The sequence below is a fragment of the Phaenicophaeus curvirostris genome, chromosome 1 (assembly GCF_032191515.1).
Source record: "Phaenicophaeus curvirostris isolate KB17595 chromosome 1, BPBGC_Pcur_1.0, whole genome shotgun sequence".
Taxonomy (NCBI): Eukaryota; Metazoa; Chordata; class Aves; order Cuculiformes; family Cuculidae; genus Phaenicophaeus; species Phaenicophaeus curvirostris.
The window spans coordinates 75,857,360-75,879,203 of NC_091392.1; the positions used below are offsets into that span (position 1 = coordinate 75,857,360).

Sequence of the window (21,844 nt, forward strand, 5' to 3'; positions counted from 1 at the left end):
GGCTGGACTGCTGGGCTGAGACCAATGGCATGAGGTTTAACAAGGCCAAATGCCAAGTCCTACGCTTGGGGCACAAGAACCCTGTGCAGTGCTACAGACTAGGAGAAGTCAGGCTGGAGAGCTGCCTGGAGGAGAGGGACCTGGGGCTGTTGGTTGACAGATGATTGAACATGAGCCAGCAGTGTGCCCAGGTGGCCAAGAAGGCCAATGGCATCTTGGCTTGTATCAGAAACGGTGTGACCAGCAGGTCCAGGGAGGTTATTCTCACTCTGTATTCAGCACTGGTGAGACCGTTTCTTGGATACTGTGTTCAGTTCTGGGCCCCTCACCACAAGAAGGATGTTGAGGCTCTGGAGCGAGTCCAGAGAAGAGCAACAAAGCTGGTGAAGGGGTTGGAGAACAGGCCTTATGAGGAGAAGCTGAGAGAGCTGGGGTTGTTTGGCCTGGAGAAGAGGAGGCTGAGGGGAGACCTTATTGCTCTCTACCTGAAAGGAGGTTGTGGAGAGCAGAGAGCTGGCCTCTTCTCCCAAGTGACAGGGGACAGGACAAGAGGGAATGGCCTCAAGCTGCACCAGGGGAAGTTTAGGCTGAACATTAAGAAAAAATTTTTCACAGAAAGGGTCATTGGGCACTGGAACAGGCTGCCCAGGGAGGTGGTTGAGTCCCCTTCCCTGGAGGTGTTTAAGGCGTGGGTGGACGAGGTGCTGAGGGGCATGGGTTAGTGATCGATAGGAATGGTTGGACTCGATGATCCGATGGGTCTTTTCCAACCTGATGATTCTATGATTCTATGATTTGTACAAACCTCGTGGACTGGGTAAGCCTCTGTGTGAAGTACCCAATCCAGTGAATTTTGAAACTAAAGACAGTAACTAAGCAAGGTGTCCCTGCCCAGGACAGGGGAGTTAAGACTGCATGATCTTTAAGGTTCCTTCCAATCCAAACCATTCTATGATTCTATGTTACTTTTGGCTAAATGTAAAGTCAGACCAGGACCTTGTCCATAATTTCGGGTATAAATAACTAAGGCACAAGCTTTAAATGCCTCCCACCCGCGGCGCCTTCCCGGCCCTTCTTGAAGGTTCCCTTCCCTCCGCTCCCGGTTTGCCCGCGGGCGCTGGGCACGACGGCTCCGCCCCTGCGGTAGCAGAACCGAAGGGGACGGGCTGCTAGGCTGGCGCAGAGCCTGCGCTACTCCCTTTCCCAAGGCGCGCAGCCGCCCCTGGGCGCGGGGCCGTGCAGCGCAGGCTCCTCCCCTCCGAGAATCCCTGGAGAGGCCGCGGGGCTTTGGCAGGGGGGTCGCTCGGTCGCTCTGCAGCTGCCTCGGGGCGCAGGCGCCGGCAGCCCTAGGGCGGCTCTGCCGAGCCTCGGGAACCTCTCGTTTCGTCATCAGGTGGGTGGGTGTGAGGTGCACAGAATCTACGTGTTTCTCGTGGAAAAGAGCGTGCTTTCCAAGCCCAAGCAAACGTGAGCTGTAGCGCAGTCCTAAGCTGAGCAGACAGGGGAAGGTGGGGACGGAAAGAAGCAGTTATGGTTTCTGGGTACGTTTGGTCTAGGAGCTTCTAGCTGCTGTCAGTTTGCAGTTTAAAGTGGATGAGTTATTTGATTGCAGATTAAATCTGTAGGAGGTAGAAAGGTGGTTCTTTGCATAGACCCTAGAGTTTGCTATACTGAAGAACACAGAAGATCTAAGCTGGTTCTGGTCCTGCAGGTCTTGTTAGGGGAGGCACACCAAAAACACAGGAAATGCTTCAGCCCTGACTAGTGATTCTGTGGTACAGAATTGACACTTTCCAGCGCTTACACACAAGTTCTCTTTACTCCCAGTTTGTCAGATCTGACCTCTCTTTTTCACCTAGATTTTCTAATAATAAATCAACCATATGTGGGGTTGAAATAAGTTTTTGTAGGTCATCTGCCTTATGTTGGGCAATGGTGTTCCTGTTTGGCACTAGTCCTTTTTCAGCTGTCTGTTTTATACTTCAAAATCCAGCATTTAAAAATTATAGTATGTAGAAATGGTGCCAAATAGCTACAACTGCCAAACATGCTACAGCCAAGTTTAGGAAAGTGATAACTAGTAAAAAGGAAAGGAGATCTTTTAGTGGAGATCTCTTACAAGTGGTATATACGTCATGTATTTTCAGTCATTCCCCTGTTTTCAGCATAGCAGTGAGAACTCTTGCATAACTGATTTAAACCCAGTGCTGCAGGCTATATCCATTAGTAACTTTTCAAAGACTGCTTAGATATAGTTTAAGGGCCTCCCGTAAAGAGTGCAACAGACTAAAGCTGAAAGTGGGCTTTACGGAAGAGGGGAAAGTGCTGTCAATGCTGTAATGCTTTCCCTAGGGTATGTATGGGTGGAAGGCAGAAGAGTCTCCTTTGCCTTGCAAGCCTCTTTTAAGGCATGCTTATAGTACCACGGCATTGGAAAGGAGCCTTAACATCATCAGGCCTGTTTTCAGAAGGTAGGTGGTAGAGACAATTTTGAAACCAAAGACAATAACTAAGCAAGGTGGGGAGAATACAAAGGAAAGGTTTTAGAACTTGATGGGTACACTTAGGAGGGGTGAAAATGAAAAATTTGACAATAGCTTTCAGACAGAGCAAAAGACAGGCGAGATGAATGCTTAAAATAGCAGAGAATAGCCTGGGCAGAAAAATGTCCTGAAAAACAACTAATTGCAGGAAGAGTCTGGAACTGTCTCCCAGGACATGAATCCTACCTAAAGCTGGTCTGCAACATGCTGGTTTTATGAATAGGTTTATGTAAAGACTTGCTAGTGATAAGAGGGTTTGGACATAAAATGTAAAAAAAGGTGTAGAACGACACAGCTCATAAGTAGCTTTATTGAGAGATGCTGCACAGGCAAGGACAAGATGCATTGGGGAGGTTGACCAAAGCCCCACCATGACTGATTGTGGCCTGGAGGTTCACTTCCCCAGTTAGCACTGCAGACTCAAATGAGCAGAAATAAGAAGCAGCGAGGAATGCAGGTCTGTACAAGCTCAAAGGCGACCATATTAGATAACACCAAACAGAATAAAGCAAAAGGAAATGACCCTTCCTTTGTGATTGGAACATGAACCAAACCCAAGCTCATCCCAAGCACTGGGTTCATGCCAAAGGCTGAGCATGAGGCATAAGAAAGTAATAAAGAGAGAAGCCACACCCTGTGTTCATTTGGACTCACTGCCAGGTGGGAAGCAGACTGACCAACAGTCCAGCCATCGGCAGGGATGCTTCTGATGCCAACTATCAGGGAAGACGTGATTTGACCTGTCACAACTGAGTGTGGTGAGGATATTTCTGGGGAAAGTAATACCAAAGGGGCAGCTTGTAGGACGTGGGCAAGAGTGATAATTTATACAACCATGTTGTTTGAAGTAAGGCCTCAAAACATCGATTGATTGTAAATATCTATCTCTCTGCAGTAACTAAATAAACGTTTTTTGGGTTTTTTTGCTTGCCAAGCATTTCTTCTGAGTGTTTGCTTGGTTAATCTTAGAATCTGAAAGGAACTCGGGGTGCTCCTCTGTGCGTTTGTCACATGTAGAGCTGGACAAGAATATAGAGATAGTTTGTAATACTTCTATTTGCTGCATTATAAAATATAATGGTGTGTGATAAAGAGGAGGCAGTGCTCAGTTTATGAGAACTGCACATTTTTTTTTTCAGTAAATATTGCTACTCTTCAAGCCCACAGTAGCGCACAAACCTTCATCAGTCTGAGGCTCATGGAGAATTTACACCCATGTTAATAAGGGAGGCAGTGAGGAGCCAAGTTCTTTCTCTTCCTCCTGTGTGTGCCCACAGCTAGTTGCTGTTTCCTCCTAATGGACACAACAGGCATACAGCTCAGACATCTGCAGCTTTTTGCAATTCTTGTTGGACATCAGTGTTCTCTATCTCTGCTGTGTCTTCCCCCTTCTCTCTCTAGAAAGAGGAGTTTGCCTGTAGTTGTGTCTGCTCTGGATCTAATGAGTATTCTTCCTTCCTTTTCGCCACACTGAAATGGTTAATACAATGGTATATGATTACATAGAAATTGGGAATTCTGTTATATGGTAATAATTGCATTCAATTAAGAGAGAGGCAAAATCCTTCCCAAGGCAGCCACACCTTGTTATGGGTGAATGCCAGGGAGCATGCATCCTTTCACAGGTCTGGAGTCTAGATTGTTAGCTTTCAAATCCAGTGATAAGAAGGCTGGGGACTAAGAAGTAGTGAGGGGATTAATCGCCCAGACTTCAGACTGAGGGATTGAAGACATTTTATTGAGTTAGCTGTTTCTTTATATACCCTTTTTTGTTACATAACTGGGTGGCCACGAGGGTATCTGCGGTGTATTATTGGCTAAAGGTAGCTGCCCATAAAGCTATTACTAACATATTACTGGCTAAACTACCGTGCATGCTAAGAAACCAAGTTACACTAAAATTAACTATGTTGATAGTTCTCTTCCGTTGTTTTTCTTTCAGTTGGTACTTGTTCCCACCGAACTAGCTCTTGTATTCCTTTCAGCTGGCCTTTGTTAATCAGAAGGCTGTCTTTTCTCCTCACCGAACTGGCCTTTGTTTATCTTTCAGTTCTCTGTTTCAAGGCCTTGTTAGAATTGCTCAGTATCAATCAGTCCCACAGCATCCAGGCCTTCTTCTCTGTAAAATGTCGCCATGAAGTAGGGAATGTTTTTACTGAATTTACTTCAAACCTAGTCCTGTAGGATAGTCCTCACGTGGAGTGTGAGCTGCTAAAACTACACATCTTGTGTTCCTCTCCCCTGCACCATGGTAAGTATAGGCACATTAGTATCAAATCCACAGAAGACACGAGAAAAAAAAACCCACTTTAGTTTTCCCAAGCTATGTCTAAGTATGCTGTGTCTTTGTTGGAGTAACTGGAAACGAAGGAACTAAATGCTTAAATGATGCTACTCGTAGAATTGATTTTACTGAAAATAGTCAATTAATACTATCTTTTAATAATATTTGGGATACAGTGGTATGTGTAAACGGAACTAGAATTTATAACTTTTATTATATGTTTAAAAGGTTACTGTTTTTTCACCCTAAACCTACTGTCAGGACAGAACAAATTCAGAGGTTACCCTCAGCTTGCACTAACGTAGCCCAAACATCCTTTGTTGATGGTGTTGATTATCACTGTTTTCCTGACAACAGTAATCTGTGTCTTGTGGTTTGAAATATGACAGTCAGCTCAGAGAATTTGGGCCTTGCCCACCTTGATGGTGCATGAACAATATGAATTGTTGCGAAAGAATTCACAAATGTACTAGAAAAGGGGGGATTTGATAATGAGAAACCAGGTTCTGTAGAAACTTACTCACAGACCGCACTGTATATCTAGCTTGCAGTAATTAACTGCAAACTTCACATGAATCATGGAAGTTTTTGTATATCGGAACTGGAGCAGGAAGGAGTGCTGCTTTCGCTGATTGTTCAGATACGAGAACAGGATAAAACTAGATAGATTAAGATACATTTCCCCATTTGTGAGCCAAGATGACGTGAGTATGCGCAAGAAGGAACAGGTCAGGTAGAGGACACATTGAGGAAGGTGAGGGACGACCGCTCGACGAAGTAATCCGACCACCAGAGCAACTGCAGCACTAATTTTAAGAAGCTAGATGGCGACAGAGACCGAGAAATAATGGACTGATGCAGAGGCGGAGATATTACAATTACTTTGGCCGAGAGGGGTGGATATTCCAAGGAATCAAATGAATATGTATGATTCTAAAGAATAAAAGTTTGTAATCTTAGGGCAACAGTTGGGAACCCTTATGGTGGAAAATCCCCACGGTGACCCCAGCGCTGGGAAAAGGATATCTGCTTAACAGGGACGATTGTGCTGTTGTGTTAACCTCCGTTTCACAGTTAAGGTCAGTACTGCTCTCTTTACTTTCTAGGTGGGAAAATGGGTGAAACAAAGCCACAGGAAAGCGAAATTATTTCCTTGAGGTCATGCAGTAGTTTGGATCAGGGAACTAGGGCATGAATCTCCTGTGCCCAGACCTGCTTTCCTAGGTAATGTGTGACTTATGGGGGGAGCTGGTTGTCTCGTTCGTTTCTGCTGACTCCCCCTCAAAGCACCTCCTAATACAAAGCAAGGGCTTACAGTACCTAAACGGAGTAGAAAACTACAACTTTGGAATACCATCTTGCAGCTGCTGTGTGTAGCTCTGTATGTATCCAATTAGGAACAAAAAATGCGAACCACGTGCTTGAATTATGCCATATGTTGTGTTGATAGGGTCTTCTCATTTTCTGGTTATTTCCATGTAAACCACTTCTATCAGGCAAGTTCCTAGTAGACTTCCTGGAGCCTCTGGCATTCTCTTTCTCCAAATAAATTGTTAATGCAAAAAGTGAATACTTTTATTTCCCTGTTCTCCTCCATGTTGCATGTCAGAATTTGTTGAAACAGCCACCTAATAATTTTCCTCCATCATCTTGATATATTGTCACTTCTGTTTACATGGTAAATAGTGTGACAACAAAGCCAAACAAGCAAACAAAAAAATCCAAAATCTGTGGGAAAAGTTGTGCCCACAAAGCGATTCCTATTTGTATGGAATTCTTACTAGACGACAAAGAAATGACGCCATAGGGTTGTTATAGTTGTTCTTTACTGCTAAGCCACACTAATGAATGTTGGTCTTCTCTCTACCAGATAGGAGTGACCTGAAGATGATACCCTCTGCCACCTATGAGCTGTTAGTGGATGGTGTTGGACCATGGGACTTCACTGGTGGTTTTGTTCCTTGTGAGCTGCTACTTGTTGGAGAGCATGCTTACCCTGTGCTTGTGAGCTCTAAAAAGCAGGTTCTGATTGCTGTTTCACAGTATGGGAAGGGCCGGATGGTGGTTGTTTCTCACGAGGGTATCTTGAAAGACTCCAAGTTTTCCCAGTTCCTCAGAAATGCTGTGGAATGGCTCAAGCCTTCCCCTGAGGCCCTGGTTGGGGTCCATCCTCATTTGGATTCCCTCTCCCAGATGCTGCTCAGGGCTGATGCCAAAGTACATGCCGGGGCAGAGCTCAACTCCTCTCTGGGAGTGTACTGCATGGATGCCTATGACAGCAGATGGGCAAAAGAACTGGTTGGCTTTGTAAAGGAAGGTGGAGGGCTGCTCATTGGTGGCCAAGCCTGGCACTGGGCTAGTCAACATGGCAAGGAGAAGGTGCTGTTCAAATTCCCTGGGAACCAGGTGACCAGCGTGGCTGGCGTCTATTTCACAGGAAACACTGTGGAGAAAGGCATTTTCAAAGTTGCTAAGAAAGTTCCCAAGATGCCATTAATTGTCCGGTGAGTATCTGAATTATTTTCCACTTAAACAACTGATCATGTGATGCAGGTGAGGTGTTCCTAGAAGACTCTTAAGGTGAGAGATGAGGATGGTGATGAATGCGGGCTCTTTATAGCCAGGGTGGGATGCAACTATTATCTTCCAATTTAAGGGGCACCTTCCACTGTTTGCAGTTGGAAAGAACGGTGTCTTTGACTGCTTCTGTGGCAGCTGGGCTGGGCCCAGGAAATTCATTCAAGGGGAAGGGAATGAAAGGAGCGGTCTGCCTGACCAAGTGTGCCTGAGTGGAATGGACAGCGACGCAGGGACAGGAGGAGGAACTCCTCTCCTGCCTCTCCCTACTAGTATGTACTTCAGGGCAACTTTCCCACAGTTCAATACAAGGTTGGATGGAGCACCAGGCCAGCCCTCTGGGCCAGGATCTGGCTGGCAGCTGCTAAACCTGTTCAGCCTGTTACTTGCAAAAATCCACCTTCTGCAAGTGAAACACTGAGGCTGGTGCAGATCTCAGGAGTTGGGCTGGGCACCACCTCCTTTCTCAGCTTCTGACCTGGGCGGTGGGCAGGAAGTTTCCATGCTCCCAGTTTGTTTGCAGTTCCAGCCTGGCCCCTTTGGTCCTAGAGCAGCAGATGTAAAATTCAGGGCTGTTGTGGCTCGTATTTCACAGCCATCCAGGCAGTGGAGTCCTGGGAATTACTCTGGCATCTTTTTCCAACTCCACTTGCCAGCTGGTGTGCCTGGCTGTGCCTCCTGCCACTTTCTGCTGAGTTACACAAGGTACAGCAGGTTCTCTGAGGAACATGAGTGCAGTTGGGCTTCTTCTGTGTGACAGCTTCATTACATTGCAGTGGAAGCTGCAACAATTATGAGAAAATTCCCTGCAAGTCTTTGCTTGACAGCCTTTTCCTTGTGCATATATAATACTAAATTTCTAATATATTCGAAGAAATATTTGGATATGATACCTTATGGATGTTTCCTGGTAAAGGTAGTAGAAAACTACTGTTGAATTCAGTGAAGTTACTTAATTAAAATTTCCTGATTGATTCTTGTTCCTACCTGCAATGCACAAGCATATTCCCACTGCCTCATACTCAGTGCCTGGAACAGGGAGAGGGGTGGAGAATTCAGCAGAGAAAAATTATGTAGGCTTTAAATGGTACCTAGGAGTGAATTGCACCTTGTTTAGGATGCTTTTACGGTGGTTTTGAATGGATCCAGAGCCATAGAGAAATTTAGATGTCTAATTTCTGTGCAACAGAACAGCTGTGTGCTCCTGTGCCTTCCTGTTGGCTTTTGTGTAACACAAACACACAAACCACACAAAATCAGAATACAGTCTAAGGCAGATACTCTGCCATATGCCTGAGCACATACTCAGTGTGCCAAAGGGTCTCAGTAAAGCAGTAACAAAGGGAGGGCTGCAGATTTTATTCCTACCTGATGGGCATGTAGAAGGGCAGCATCATTTATTCATATTGAGTTGGTTGCAATGGCTACATATCAACAGATTTTTGACAGGTGTTGGGGGGGAAACTATGTTTGGCAGACCCTGGTGAAAGTGTAAACAAAGTGTATGAGAGTAATTCAACATGTCTTTCTTCACAGTGACACATAGGAGTCATATGCAAATATCAGAGATGAGAGCCTTGGACATTATAATCTCTTTACATTGCAGAGACCCCAGCTAACAGTAACGTGAGGACTGTGTGGTAGGATCCTGATTCAACTCGTCGAGCTGCATGTCTTGCCAGTCCATTTAGTCCATCCGGTCTAGCTGTCCTTTCTTCAGTTCTCAACAGTGGCAGAGGCTAGGAGAAGACACAGAAAAATCTTTTGGGCTAGTCTAGTTGGTAATGACTAGGGCAGGGTAAATGGATGAAGTTTCTGTTACAGGAGATGTGCCAGTTCCCATATAATTTGCAATTTAAACGTGCAGTTTAGAAAATACAGAAAATTGTTTTTGAGATTCTGCAATGTATTCACATTTTCAAGCTGCTCTTCAAAGCCAGAGATCTAGAAACTTCCTTTTGACCTCTTCTTTCACTCCTTTTTTTCTAAAATCAGTTCTGAGATTCTTACAGATTTGCTTGGCTGCAATATCTGAGGCTTTAAAGAGGGAAAAACGAAGTATTAATGATTTTTTTTTTTTAAATTAGAGAACTGGCAACATGCTGTACTAAGATGAGGGAGGAGGAAGAGGCAGGGGTGGATAATGTGGCCTTTTGTGCAAGGATTGTGGGATGGGGTCTAACCTGGACCTCTTTTGGTTTTGCAGGCACCAGGCCCACCTCAGGCTTGATGCTGAATTTCTCCTGCGTGGTGTGTCAGAGCTGGATTTGGTGACAGGGGGCATGCCCTCCATCTTGTTGGTTCATGGTCTGCTCTCCTTCCCACTCTGCCTGGACAGTTCGCACCGCTGCCTCCTGGCTGCAGCACACTACGGCCGAGGCCGTGTTGTGGTGGCAACCCACGAGAGCCAGCTCTGCTCCCCAAAGATGGCCAGGTTCCTGCTCAATGCTGTCCACTGGCTGGATGCTGGAAGAAAGGGAGTGGTGGGTGTAGCTGCCAGCCTGAAGAAACTATGCAGCCTCCTCTCTCAGGAAGGGGTGAAGTCACAGGTGTCACAGCTGACGGGTGACATCAGCGTATACTGCTGCTCTTCTTATGGTGACAGAGAAGCAGAGAATATTCATGCTTTCGTGGCAGAGGGAGGTGGCCTACTGATCGGAGGCCAGGCCTGGTACTGGGCTTCCCAGAACCGTGGCAAAGCTGCTGTGGCAAAATATCCTGGCAATAAAATCCTCAACCGCTTTGGGCTGAGCATCCTGGGGCAGAGGGTGCAGGCAGCTAAGCACCCAGCTGTGGGCCCTGGGGAGCACTACCACTTCCGCGAGGCACTCGCTCTTTTCAACAGGCACGTAGACATGCATGAGGAGCTCAAGGACCCCTTGAAGAAATGGCTGCCAAGGCTAACAGAAGACTGCGCCGCCTTTCTTCACATCCCAGCCCATGACTGCCCTGCATATGCCTCACTCCACCGTATCCTGACCAAAACACTTAAGAGAAGCGGGATCCCACATGTCAGCAGGCACTGCCCTGTTAAGAGCAACTCCAAAGAGGCAGTCCTTCTCTGCATGGCAACCGAGCTGTCCCTCACCATGACAGATAGTGCCACCCTAGTGCAGAAACCTGCTGCTGCGGTCTGTGCCCTCCCTGTCACTGTGGAAATAGATGGCACAAACCCAGGTGAGGAGCATATCTCCCTTCCTCTTGAGGCACCCATCCTTAGTCTGCATGTGTCTGTGTATGTCTGAACCGCATCTCAAGGTACTTGCACAGCAAAATGGCTTTGGCCAGAAAGCACCCTTGAGAAACCCTGGGCTTAATACTACAAGTTGTTGTCACCATAGCTGTGCTCAAACAGCTGTGTATGGGGCCATCTTATGAAGAGGTAGGAGTTAGGAACAAAAGGGTTTGGGTTTATGTCGGTATTTTCGGCCTGGAGTTAAAGTGCAGTCTCCCAGCTTGTTGAGTCGGCACAGTTAGTGGAGAGAAGGTCTGGTTTTGGAGGTGAAAACAAGACTGGAAGCATGGCGGGAACATCTCAGGCTGACATTGGCACTGAAGCCAGGGTATTTGGTAATTACACCCTGAATCATTTATCTAAGCTTAGGCTATGTATCTATACAGCCTTGCTGAGATTTCTGCTCAGAACTGATTTGTTTAAACTCTAGTTTAAATTTCACTAGTAAGATATTATCCCCAGACAGATTAGTATTGTAACTACAAGATTTGTATTGGAACGTGATTGAGAGTTGTTTACAGACTGTTCTGATGAGATGAAGGAGAGTATTCTGAAGTGGTGATGTCTGAGTACAGAGGATATGTGGAGAGAAAAGTTATGCTGTAACTTCTTACTAGTTTTAACACTAATGAGTCAGGACAAAAGAGAAAAATTGTTATGATTGGCTGGACTTGAATGCGTTGGATTTAACACGGTATTTTGTTTGACCAGAAATATCCAGAATCTGAGTCATTTCACATAAACAAAACAGAAAAAAATGCTAGCAAACACTGAACATTTTTAAAACTGCCTTCGGTGCAAATTCATCAAGACTGAGATGGACTGGTGAAACATTGTGATACAGTCCAATTTGCATTCCCTTGGATTAAGTTTTGCTTGACAAAACTGGTCCTGCTTTCTTAGGACAGGAAAGGTTGTAAACTGGGGGTTTTAAGACAGTTCAGCATGTTCTAGGACTTCTGCTCTTTGTGTTGGAATATGCTTGAGAAAACTTAATGTCAGAACTAGGGAATGGATTTTGCCTGATCAGTACTTTAGATATGCATCAGTTTTCCACTGTGTACCGAAGTGTTTCAAACATGCTGAATTGTAGCAGTATGGAGGGGGTACCCATCTTACAGGTGCGCCTTGCCTAGAGGGACTGTCATATGCTTTCATATGACTTCAGTCAGCTAGGAATGGTAGGCTGTGTGGGCTCCAGCTTGTGCTGGACGGGTCAGTAAAAAAAAAAAGCAATGTCACTGTCAGTCTGTTATTAAGGCACTTTTAAATGAACATTTATTACCATTGCAACCGTGTTTAATATCACCACAGTATGCAGCTCTTATGAGGGCTTTAGGATCTGAGTGGAGAAGTTGCTGGGATTTTGGTTTCCTTTTTTTTTCCTTTTTATTTTTAAAAGATACTAGTAAACATATTGAAACTTGGCATTTCCAGAAGTTCAAATTTGCATGAGCTTGCTTGCTTGCTAATGGTGTGATGATCTTGTTCATGCTGCTGCTCTATTGCTTTAAAACTGTATTTTTACAGGTTGGGTAAAACGTGAGACAGCTCTGTGAGTGTAGAGCAAGGGAAAAGAAAAGAGTTGAAGATTCTTCTATTGCAGCATCCATAACATCAAGCCAAAGGAGTGCTTGACTGTTTCTGACTGTGTTCTTTTACCTTTTAGGTAAGACATCCTGGAGAAGTACAGGACTCTACCTCCCTGAAGGACACACAGCAGTTATAACATTCCCTTGCGTGGTAGTTGGTGCTGGTCTGAAGGTAAAGTGTCTCTAGTTTGGTGCTGGTTAAACTGATGTATTTGTGAAGTGAGCATTCAAAAAAAGCTCGCAGGAGGCTTTTCTCATTTCTTTTTGTAAGGTTTTTTCATTCCTTTCAATTGCTGCCACCCTGTGGCACTCTCAGTGCATTGTTACCGTTTTTTACCTTGTTTCCCATTCTCTTCTGTTGCATTTCTCTTATTCCTGTGTGCTAGTAGGATAACTGAGTATGGCTGCTGCCTGAAAGCAACTGTATTTGTTTTGTTATCATGCAAAGATAACTGATCAAGGCAGCTGAAATGCATAGTTAACTCAGTTGTTTCTGTCTGATCCTACAGCCACATGCTGTCTGATGTACTGTATGAGTACCAAAGAAGAGGCACAGTAAGAGAATCCAGCAGTGGTCACATCTCTCCAACTCATATGTTACAGGATGTGACTTTGTTGCTGGTGAATAATGAAGGAATGGTTGATGCAAGTACAGTGCAGTGAAAGAAGTCACTGCAGTACCCTGAACTGCTGTTGAAGGATGTAGTTGACACAGTAATAACGGGAGTAAAACTGTAAGGCTGTCTGAGACTGGGACAGCGCTGAACCTCACCAGTGTGTTTCACTGTATTTGTTGCTTCTGGTCACCGTAGGCTGAAACCTTGAACTAGGCTAGAGTCAGAAGGCTGCTTATGTGTGCATGCCCTGCACAAACAGAGCTGGAGCAGGCAGCTCAGTGTGTTGTGGTTGGGCTGCCACTGCTTGGAGCCCTTACACCAGCTGTTCTTACCCTTCTGTTTGCTAGGTGCAGATTGGGTGTCACACAGATGACCTCTCTCACGCCAGAGAACTGAAACGGGCCCCAGTGGTAATACGCACCTGTGATATTGCCTGCCAGAAACAGTCTGTTTCCTGCCTCTGGGGTGGACTCATTTACATCATAGTACCAGCAAGGAGCGTCCTGGGGAAAGTGCCCATCACGGTAGAAGGGGCAGTCAGAGCTCCGTTCTTCAAGCTTGGTAGGTTTGTCTGTCTTGGTACCTTTCTCCTTAGTGCTGCTCACAGATGCTGGTGTTCCTGTGACTGACAGGAAAGGTGGTCTCCTACTTAGGAATGTCTCAGAAATGCCTAGGTTTAGGAATACACAGATTTAGTTTCCTTGCTTTGTTGTGCTGTGAGATTCTGGGTAAGTCACTTAGTCACTCTGTGCCTGTTACATGGCAGGAGATAGGTGAAGGAGCTGTCACAAAATGGGCAGGGTCTGTCTGAACTAACATATCTTCGAGGCTGGAGTTGTCATTTCTGATGGAAACCATTGAGTTGGAGGAGACAGGCTGACCTCTGCTTTACATTCTACCTGCTTTACTGTGCTCCCATGTGGCCGTTTCCAGTCCCTACAATAAATCTCTGCTGGATTTCTCATGTTCTCCATCAGTTTCTCTTCCTGTATGCAATTTCTTCTTGCTTTTCTCTTAAACTGAAAACGATCAAGGTTATTATATGAAACAGCAAGTCTCTGCTGGAGAAGAAGAAATGAGATCATTAAGAGACACTGGAGGAACCTAATGCTTCTTGTTCTCAGATGTGAAACGGGAATTTGTTCTTGCTATGCTACTACTCTGCTATATGCCAGTGCTCTTTTATCTGCCTCCTATCCGTAAAATATCCTGAGGACACTCCCCAAGCACAGGACGAGGATTAACTTAACTAGTTAACAGCCACCACCCCCAGTCATGCTACTACTACATACAATTTTCCAAGAGAATCTTACACCTGTGGTTTCTTTCTTCAGCTTGACCTCTGGGAGCATGCTCAGAAGTCAGAGCTGTGCTTAACCAATTTTCTGTGTCGTTGATGTAGGGGAGACCTGTGAAAGCCAGTGGAAGGATTGTATCCGGCACTATCCTGCTCCCTGGGCAGAACTGGCTGTTGAGAATCTCATCCTGACAGTGCCCTCTGACACCATCCGCCACATGGAGAACCCACGACCACTGCTAACCTTGTGGAGTGAGATCATGGTGGCAATAAGCAAATTGGCAGCCATACCAACAAAATTCCCAAGGCCAGAGAGGATTGTGACAGATGTCCAGATCTCATGTGGTAAGTACCTTGCCATATGGCCATCTCAAGAGGCTAAGAGGCAAATGGCCTCTTGTGGCAATGTCTGTTCATTCAAGGTTATTTTGCTGAAATTAGACTGGGAATGTGTTAAAAGACTGTTACCTTTGCATAGCTGAGAGGTGGTGACCTGATTTCTGTTTTTACCCTGCCTCAGCCACAGGCCCGCTCTCACACTTTCAGTGGCAGTTGTTAAACCTGTGTGTGCCTACCTGCTGGAGGCGAGCTCTACAAACGTTATGGTGGGCAAAGCTTAGCCTGGAAAGACATGTGCATGAGATGATGGCAGTGGAGAAGCAGAACCAATATCACTGTCAAAGCCCACGAGTGTGTAGTTTTGCAGCTGATGTTTCCCCACTCTGGCTTTTCAAGTTGTGAACTGAGTACATTTGACCTAGAGTCAACTTAGAGTGTAAATGTGGAACTTTGCAATAAAAGTTTTGTTCAGTTGTTTTTCAAAATAGACTGGTTAAATTCTTCCTTCCACAATGAGACAAAAGCTTGGCATGAACCTTGATGTCCTAACCCTTTGCTAAGCTACATGGAAAGAATTTGTTGCACATCTTGGGAGTATTATGTTCTGCTGTCCTGAGCAAATGCCAGTGAAAGAGATCACAGTCTGCAGACACAAAATTCCCTTCTGTTTTGGGTGGACAAAACCATTTCACTCACATTTCTGGACCTGAATGTCTGTGTGCCAGTGGCTGCTAAATGTATGCAATTATTTTGAAGAGGGAGGTCAAGTTCTGCAGGAAGGAGGTTGCCAATCATATTCTCCAACTTGGGTAGTCTACAAGCTTAGTGTTCAGTCAAAGCCAGCTGTGTAGGCGCCATGTACTGTGCGTGTAAAGGGATGCTTATCCCCTCCTACTGTCAGTGTTGAGTCTGAGGTGACTTTTCTATGAAGCTTTGGGAATCTTCAAGAAGGACAAATCAGGGATGGGGAAACCGAGGAAACATGAGTAAAATGCCTTGCAGTGCAAGATTCTTGCCTAGCATGATGCTGGGAAGTTGTTTATAGTATAGCGATCCTGTGACATAAGGAACAGGCTTAAGCATGGAAAGCTTCGCAGCACTTAAGCATAAGAAATTGTGACTTCCACGTGTCCCATCCGCACTGCTGACCACTGGACTGCAAGTCTGCAGTGTCCCCACTCTACACAGAATCACAGAATCGTTAAGGTAGGAGAAGACCTCTGAGATCATCAGGTCCAACCATCAGCTCAACACCCCCATACCTTCAAAACCATGTTCTGAAATGCCACATCTACATGGGTTTTTTTTTAACACCTCCAGGGATACTGACTCCAGCACTTCACTGCTCTTTCAGTAAAGAATTTTTTTCCTAATATCCCATCTAAACCTCCCTTGATGCAACTTGAGGCCATTTCCTCTTGTCTTATTGTTAGTTAGACCAACACCCATCTCGCTACAACCACCTTTCAAGTAGTTGTAGAGAGCAGTAAGGTTTCCCTTCAGCCTTCTTTTCTCCAGAATAAACAGCCCCAGTTCCCTCAGCCGTGCCTTGTAAGACTTGTTCTCCAGCCCCTTCACCAGCTTTGTTGCCCTTCTCTGGACACGCTTCAGCACCTCAATGTCTTTCTTGTAGTGAGGGGCCCAAAACTGAATACAGTATTTATTCAAAGTATGCCCTTATCAGTGCCAAGTACACATGATCACTTCCCTACTCCTGCTGGCCACACCATTTCTGATATAAGCCAGGATGCTGTTGGCCTTCTTGGCCACCTGGGCACATAGGAAAACTCAAGCTCTGCCAGGGTGCTGAATCACATTATTGCATGGTTTGATTAGCATTAATGGTGCTCGGTTTTTGAGGGTTCGGATGTACGTTGGCTGATGGTCAGACTTTTTCCCTCAACTTAAATATTCAACTTCAGTCCAACAATGAGTGTGTGCTTATGTAGAGAATGGGAAAGCAGGTGAAATTGTGCTTAACTGATAGTTCAGTACTATTTTTACATTATTTATTTGACTACTAGGGTGAAACTTGTAGTATTTCCTTATATTGCAAAGGGGAAAATTTGTTGTTCATGGTAATACAGTGTGATTTGTAAGATGGAAGAAAGGCACTAGAGAAATGAAAAAAAAAATACAGCCATTTATGTCTAAGAGGCACTGGGGTGAGCGTTTGTGACGTGTGTTGGTGCTTGTCTTCCCTGCAGGCTGGATGCATGCTGGCTACCCTATCATGGGACACACAGATTCAGTAAAGGAGATGTTAGACATGAAGCATATGAAAACTGCTGGTCTTTGGGGTCCTATCCATGAGCTGGGACACAATCAACAGCAACAAGCATGGGAGTTTCCCCCTCATACCACAGAAGCCACCTGCAACCTCTGGTCTGTCTATGTTCATGAGGAGGTGCTGGGGATTCCCAGGCATAAGGCTCATCAGGCACTCAGGCCACAGTGTCGAGAAGAAAGAATTAGACAGTATCTGAAGAAAGGTGCTCAACTAAAGGACTGGGAGATGTGGACTGCTCTGGAGACTTACCTGCAGGTAACTAGGAATAGTAGGTATATTCTTAGTGCAGTCAGTGAAGGCTGTGTCAGAAGGATGTCATGTCAGTGTTTTCTTACAATCTGAGTTCATTTTTTATCCATAAAACACCTTAGGAGGTTTACAGATAGAGTATTTAATGCTGATGTCTCCTCATAACCTTCCTTTGCTAGACCTGGGCTTAGCCATTCAGGGAGAGAGCTTAGTGCAATGTACTAATCTTTCTCCCCAGGAGAGAAACAGGAGCTGCTTCTTGTTATACAGCATGGGAAAAAGGATGATCAGACTTGGGCGTAGCTCTTTAATCTGCTGCAGATTTCCTGTGGGACTTTGGGCTAATTGGCAAAAAAAAAAAAAAAAAAAAATTTGGTATTGTAAAGTGTCTGGCAGAGCCAGGCTTCTGGCGGTATCCTGGTGAGTTATATAGGTAGGCTCCTCTTTATGAAACAGCAAAGAGCAAAGGATTTGTAGTAGCTGATGCACTGAATGCAGCCAGTGTAGTCCATCAAGTGGCGAGGGGACGGGTTCGTCTTATCCTCCCTGCATGTTTAGCTGGATCCCTCACTGTGGTTGAGACTTGAAATCATGAACCCCATCCTAGATTAAAGTACATTCTCTTAGGAAGCATGTGGGAAAGATGTTTCCCCTTTCCACTAATTCCTGTAGCAACTGGTTGTCTAACCGAGAGAGCACTCAACATGATTTTTACTGGGAACTTTAATGTCCATTATGGTGGCTTAAGCTACTGGCTGATATGAGGTGTGTGTACCTCGGCCCCCTACTCTGGGACCTCTCACATCTTCTGTGAACAACAAAATAATTATTGGAGGAGTACTGGATGGCCCTGATTTTTCCAGATCCCAGAGGAGTGCCTGAATGACCAAGCTGAAGAGTGGACCTCAGTTTTCTGTGGTGTAACAAATATAGTTATACAGAGTGGAACAATTTCAAAAGAGGAAATTTTCCCATGTTACCTCACCAGTTTGACCCAGTGCTTTCTCTCGCCCTATAGGCTGGGATCTTTTGTCTCCTGTCTGGCTACTGACAGGACTGCTGGAATAACTGTGACATGAAAGAACAACTACAGTTCTATGTATATACTGTCTCTATTACAGCTAGAACGTTTTCAGTTTTCTATGGAATAGTCTCTGTTTTCCTTTTAGCGCTGCATTTGGCTGTCGCTTACACTTTTCAGATTCCTTCAATCCACAAAGGCTTCACCATCGATCTTCAGGCCTTTTTAGGTCCAGCTCCTGTATGGTTCTTGCATGTGCATGGGAGCATGGTGTCCTCTAGTCTTGCCATTGTCTGATACCATCTTTCAGAGGTCAGCCTCCGCAGTGGTCACTGAAGCCCGTAACAGATGTCTTGCAAAAACGAGTATGAAATAATTAGAAAATCAGTTAATTAGCCCAAGGCATTTACCAACCTAAGTGGAACAACGAAACTCCTGTCTGTACTGTTTGCATCCACCTCCTCACTTCCTGCTTTGGAGTAAAGTCGGAGGCCTTCCAGATTCCATCTGGACTAGGAAAAAGGAGCCCTTGCAGTGTGCTCCAGGTCACTGATTCCCCCAGTTGTGCAGGATGTGCCACAATCCACCCCTACAAATACGTATGTTTTCTTCCCATAGAAAACTGGTGGCAAGGGAGGGAATAGACAGTTTTCACTGTGGACACATTGTGACAAGGAGTTGTGAATTGTTTGGGAACTCAGGGTCCAGGAAAGGTTCCTACCTTCTGCAGTTCAGACATAACCTAATATGGTGTGGAGCCTCCTCCAGCATAAGCTGGCTTACTGCTATTGACCTGGCACAAGACCAGACTCCTCATCTCCCACCTTCCAGTCAGCCTCCTCAGGGCTCTCCAACCTTCTCACAAAGAGAGTCCATAGCTAGTCTCAGCACCATGAGTTTCCATATCAATAGGGGATTATCAGAGGTAGATAACCTCCCTGTTTATTCTGCCTAATGGAGAAGTGCTGTCTCCTGCTTAGCAGTTCCAGAATGATGGGGGGATTTGTGGAATGCAATTCAGTGTCTATCTATCTGTTTAGTATCAGAAAATGAGATGTAAGCCATGGCTTGGTAAGGAACTATGGGCGTTTAGACATTCTGCTTCCTGTCACACTGTTGTTTCAAATCAGCCCTTTGTATTCACCTCATCTTGAGCAACAACTTAGGTTTCCCATACCTCTTTGAACCCTTTACTCATCCAACAGCAGTTTTTGTAGCTCAATCCCTTTTGTTCTTATTCCTAGCGAAAGCATGCCCTGCTCACAGTATGTGCCTCCTATTTTCTGATTATTCCTTGATCTCCTGTGCACCTTCTTTCCAGGTTCTCTGTCAGTATCCTCTTTGATGCTTTCTCACTGCATAAGCAGCTTGCTTCTGCCCAAATCAGCAGCTTGTATAGTTGGTTGCTGACATTTCTGGCTGCTCACAATGCATCTTTCATCTCTGTTTTGGCAGGCCAGTGTGATGGGAAGGTGTATTTTTCTGTGCTCTTGTGCTGTATGTCATGCTCTGAAGCCTGAAAGTTGGAAGCTTTCATGTAATTTTACATTCATTCTAAAAGATGCTGCAGAAACCTATGGAATTTTCTGTTGCTTGTAAAGCAGGAATAATGACAGTGAAATGAGTTCATTGTTCTTACACTGTATTCTTTTTCATCAGTTGCAGGAAGGGTTTGGTTGGGACCCCTTCACCAACCTCTTCTCTGATTACCAGAAAATGTCCACCATCCCAAAAGGCAACTCTTCTAAGATGAACTTGTGGGCACAGAAATTTTCTCAGCAGGTGAATAAGAATCTGGCTCCTTTTTTCACATCCTGGGGTTGGCCTATCAAGAAAGAACTGTCTGTGGAACTGTCCTCTTTACCTAGTTGGGAACAGGACCCAATGAAATCCTATAGACCATGAAGGGAAAAAATCTAAACCTTGATTCTCAGACTAGATACTGCCTATCTTTTTCTCCTTGTGTGCTGCATAATGGCTCACTGAATGCTTAGCTTTACACTAAATTGTTTAGCTTCCTGCTATTAATGGAGGTCAACCCCAACATAAATTCAGCATAAACTTGTGCACAGCTCAGCTACCATCTAAGCCAGTTTTTGAAGGGTTAAATAAAATATAATCTTAGTTCTGGGTGTTTCATCTCAGGAGGAATGTAATTCTGAGTAGATTTAGTTCCTGCCGAATCTTTCTCTGGTGAAAAGGCAATTTTAAGTCTGGAGCAGTCACTAGAGTCATCTCAAGGACAGTAGCAATAGAATATGGGTCAGTAAAGGGAGTAGTAGCCTCCACAGTGTTCTGTTCTTCAGCTACAATTTCAGTAACGTAACAGTTTCACTATGGTTTTGTTTACCCTAAAATCCCTAATCTTTAATCACTCCTAACATGCAGAACTTCCACACCTGCTATCATGGAAGTGACTTTATAATGCTTATCTGTGTCTTTTATAATACACAGCTGGTACTGAAATGCTGTACAAGTCTTCCTACATTGTATGACTGTGTCACCCAATGTCCAGCTTTATGTAAGTCAATTATAGGTTGTAGCTCTCAGTTTTAACCATAGCCTGACAGCAAGATGGATGGTGTGGAAGACTGGAGAGTGAAAACAAAGAAGAGGTGACTTGATTGTAGTCAGTAATGGTTTAGCTTGTGGATTCATCAAAGGTTAAAAAGCTAGGCTCTGACATGACAGCATGAGACAGCAGAGAGGACGAAGACAGCAGTTCATCAAGACAGAGGACCAACTATTTCCAAGGAACAGCAGAAGCTAATCGTTCTGTCACCTCATTCATAATTACTTGACTAGCACACAACACTGGTGACAACACAGGGCTAGCAAGCTTGTTTATGTTTAACCTAATAGCATACCAGTCCCAACCCATTCCTTGTGTATCAGCAATAAATAAAACAACTCTGGACTTGTGGGTTGTATGTGTGGTCCTACTTTCATATTTTTATGCCCCCTAAAAAAGCCTAAATAGAAGTGACCCAAAGATTTGTCATAGGATCTTTCAATTTTTGTCCTGGCTCAGATATGGTTCTGATGTCCCTTGTGATTCATTGGTGTAATATCTTGCTTTGTCTTTCAAATTTTCTTCCCATTCATATTCACTACTGGTATGAGTTGTTCTTCCAATAAAATAAATGCAGAGGCTAATAATGGTGTAGACAGTATTTCAGTACTGGTTTGGTCCTGAATAGGAAAGGCATAAGACAATTTACATGATGTAAAGATTTAGACCTGACCCTACCTACAGAAACCGAGTATCACCCCTAATGAGTTTCTGAATAAAAGTTGAGTTCATTACTCTAGTTTGTGCTTTCCCAGGGGATTCCTGGTTTTAGTGCTGACAGCCCAATTAAAGGCAGCTCTGAGGTTTTAATTGACATAGCTGCAGAGCTCTGTGACAACTTCCCTGATGTACAAAATCAAGTATGTGCTCCCAACCAAAGACTTCCAGAAATTACTATGTCCCTAGCTGTAACTGTTCAGATTGATGGAAGGTAGGGGATATTTTTCCATTTCCTTCCTCAGCAGCACTCAAACTATGTAATGGAATCAGACTGACCAGAGTAATCTATAAATACAATAGTCTAAATCTTGCTTCTTCCTTCCTGCCCCAGCTTACTTCTAAGACTGCGTGCTCACTGTGTAATCAGAAATGCCTTCATCATATGATGGATGCTGGCATATCGATAATTTGATCTTCCGTTGAGTCCAGTTTTGGTCAGATGATGAATGAATTTTTGGTTATGTTCTAGGAAAGCAGGTCAGGCACATGGACTGAAAATGCTTCCAGA

General features: G+C 44.7%; 1 protein-coding gene across 3 annotated transcripts; it reads left to right on the forward strand.

The window, feature by feature from the left end:
- Positions 1–5,872: 5,872 nt before the first annotated feature.
- Positions 5,873–20,965, forward strand: TCAF2 (TRPM8 channel associated factor 2). Of its 3 annotated transcripts, none has more exons than XM_069863978.1 (8): positions 5,873–5,906; positions 6,698–7,331; positions 9,611–10,581; positions 12,309–12,403; positions 13,196–13,409; positions 14,251–14,490; positions 16,692–17,029; positions 19,704–20,965. In XM_069863978.1, the coding sequence occupies exons 2-8, from the start codon at positions 6,715–6,717 to the stop codon at positions 19,947–19,949; spliced, it is 2,721 nt and encodes a 906-aa protein (XP_069720079.1). In that variant the 5' UTR covers positions 5,873–5,906; positions 6,698–6,714; the 3' UTR covers positions 19,950–20,965. The 3 variants fall into 3 exon arrangements, with proteins under 3 accessions (XP_069720079.1, XP_069720089.1, XP_069720070.1); XM_069863988.1 differs by having other exon boundaries at positions 5,883–5,906; positions 6,702–7,331; XM_069863969.1 differs by lacking the exon at positions 5,873–5,906 and having other exon boundaries at positions 6,676–7,331.
- Positions 20,966–21,844: the final 879 nt, after the last annotated feature.

What these genes read in the sequence shown, in the direction of transcription:
- TCAF2 (XM_069863969.1), top strand. Translation starts at nt 6,676, where the DNA reads ATGTTGGTCTTCTCTCTACCAGATAGGAGTGACCTGAAGATGATACCC. An exon ending in AATAGATGGCACAAACCCAG is followed by an intron (nt 10,582 to 12,308) that starts GTGAGGAGCATA and finishes TTTACCTTTTAG; the next exon opens with GTAAGACATCCTGGAGAAGT. An exon ending in AGCTCCGTTCTTCAAGCTTG is followed by an intron (nt 13,410 to 14,250) that starts GTAGGTTTGTCT and finishes TCGTTGATGTAG; the next exon opens with GGGAGACCTGTGAAAGCCAG.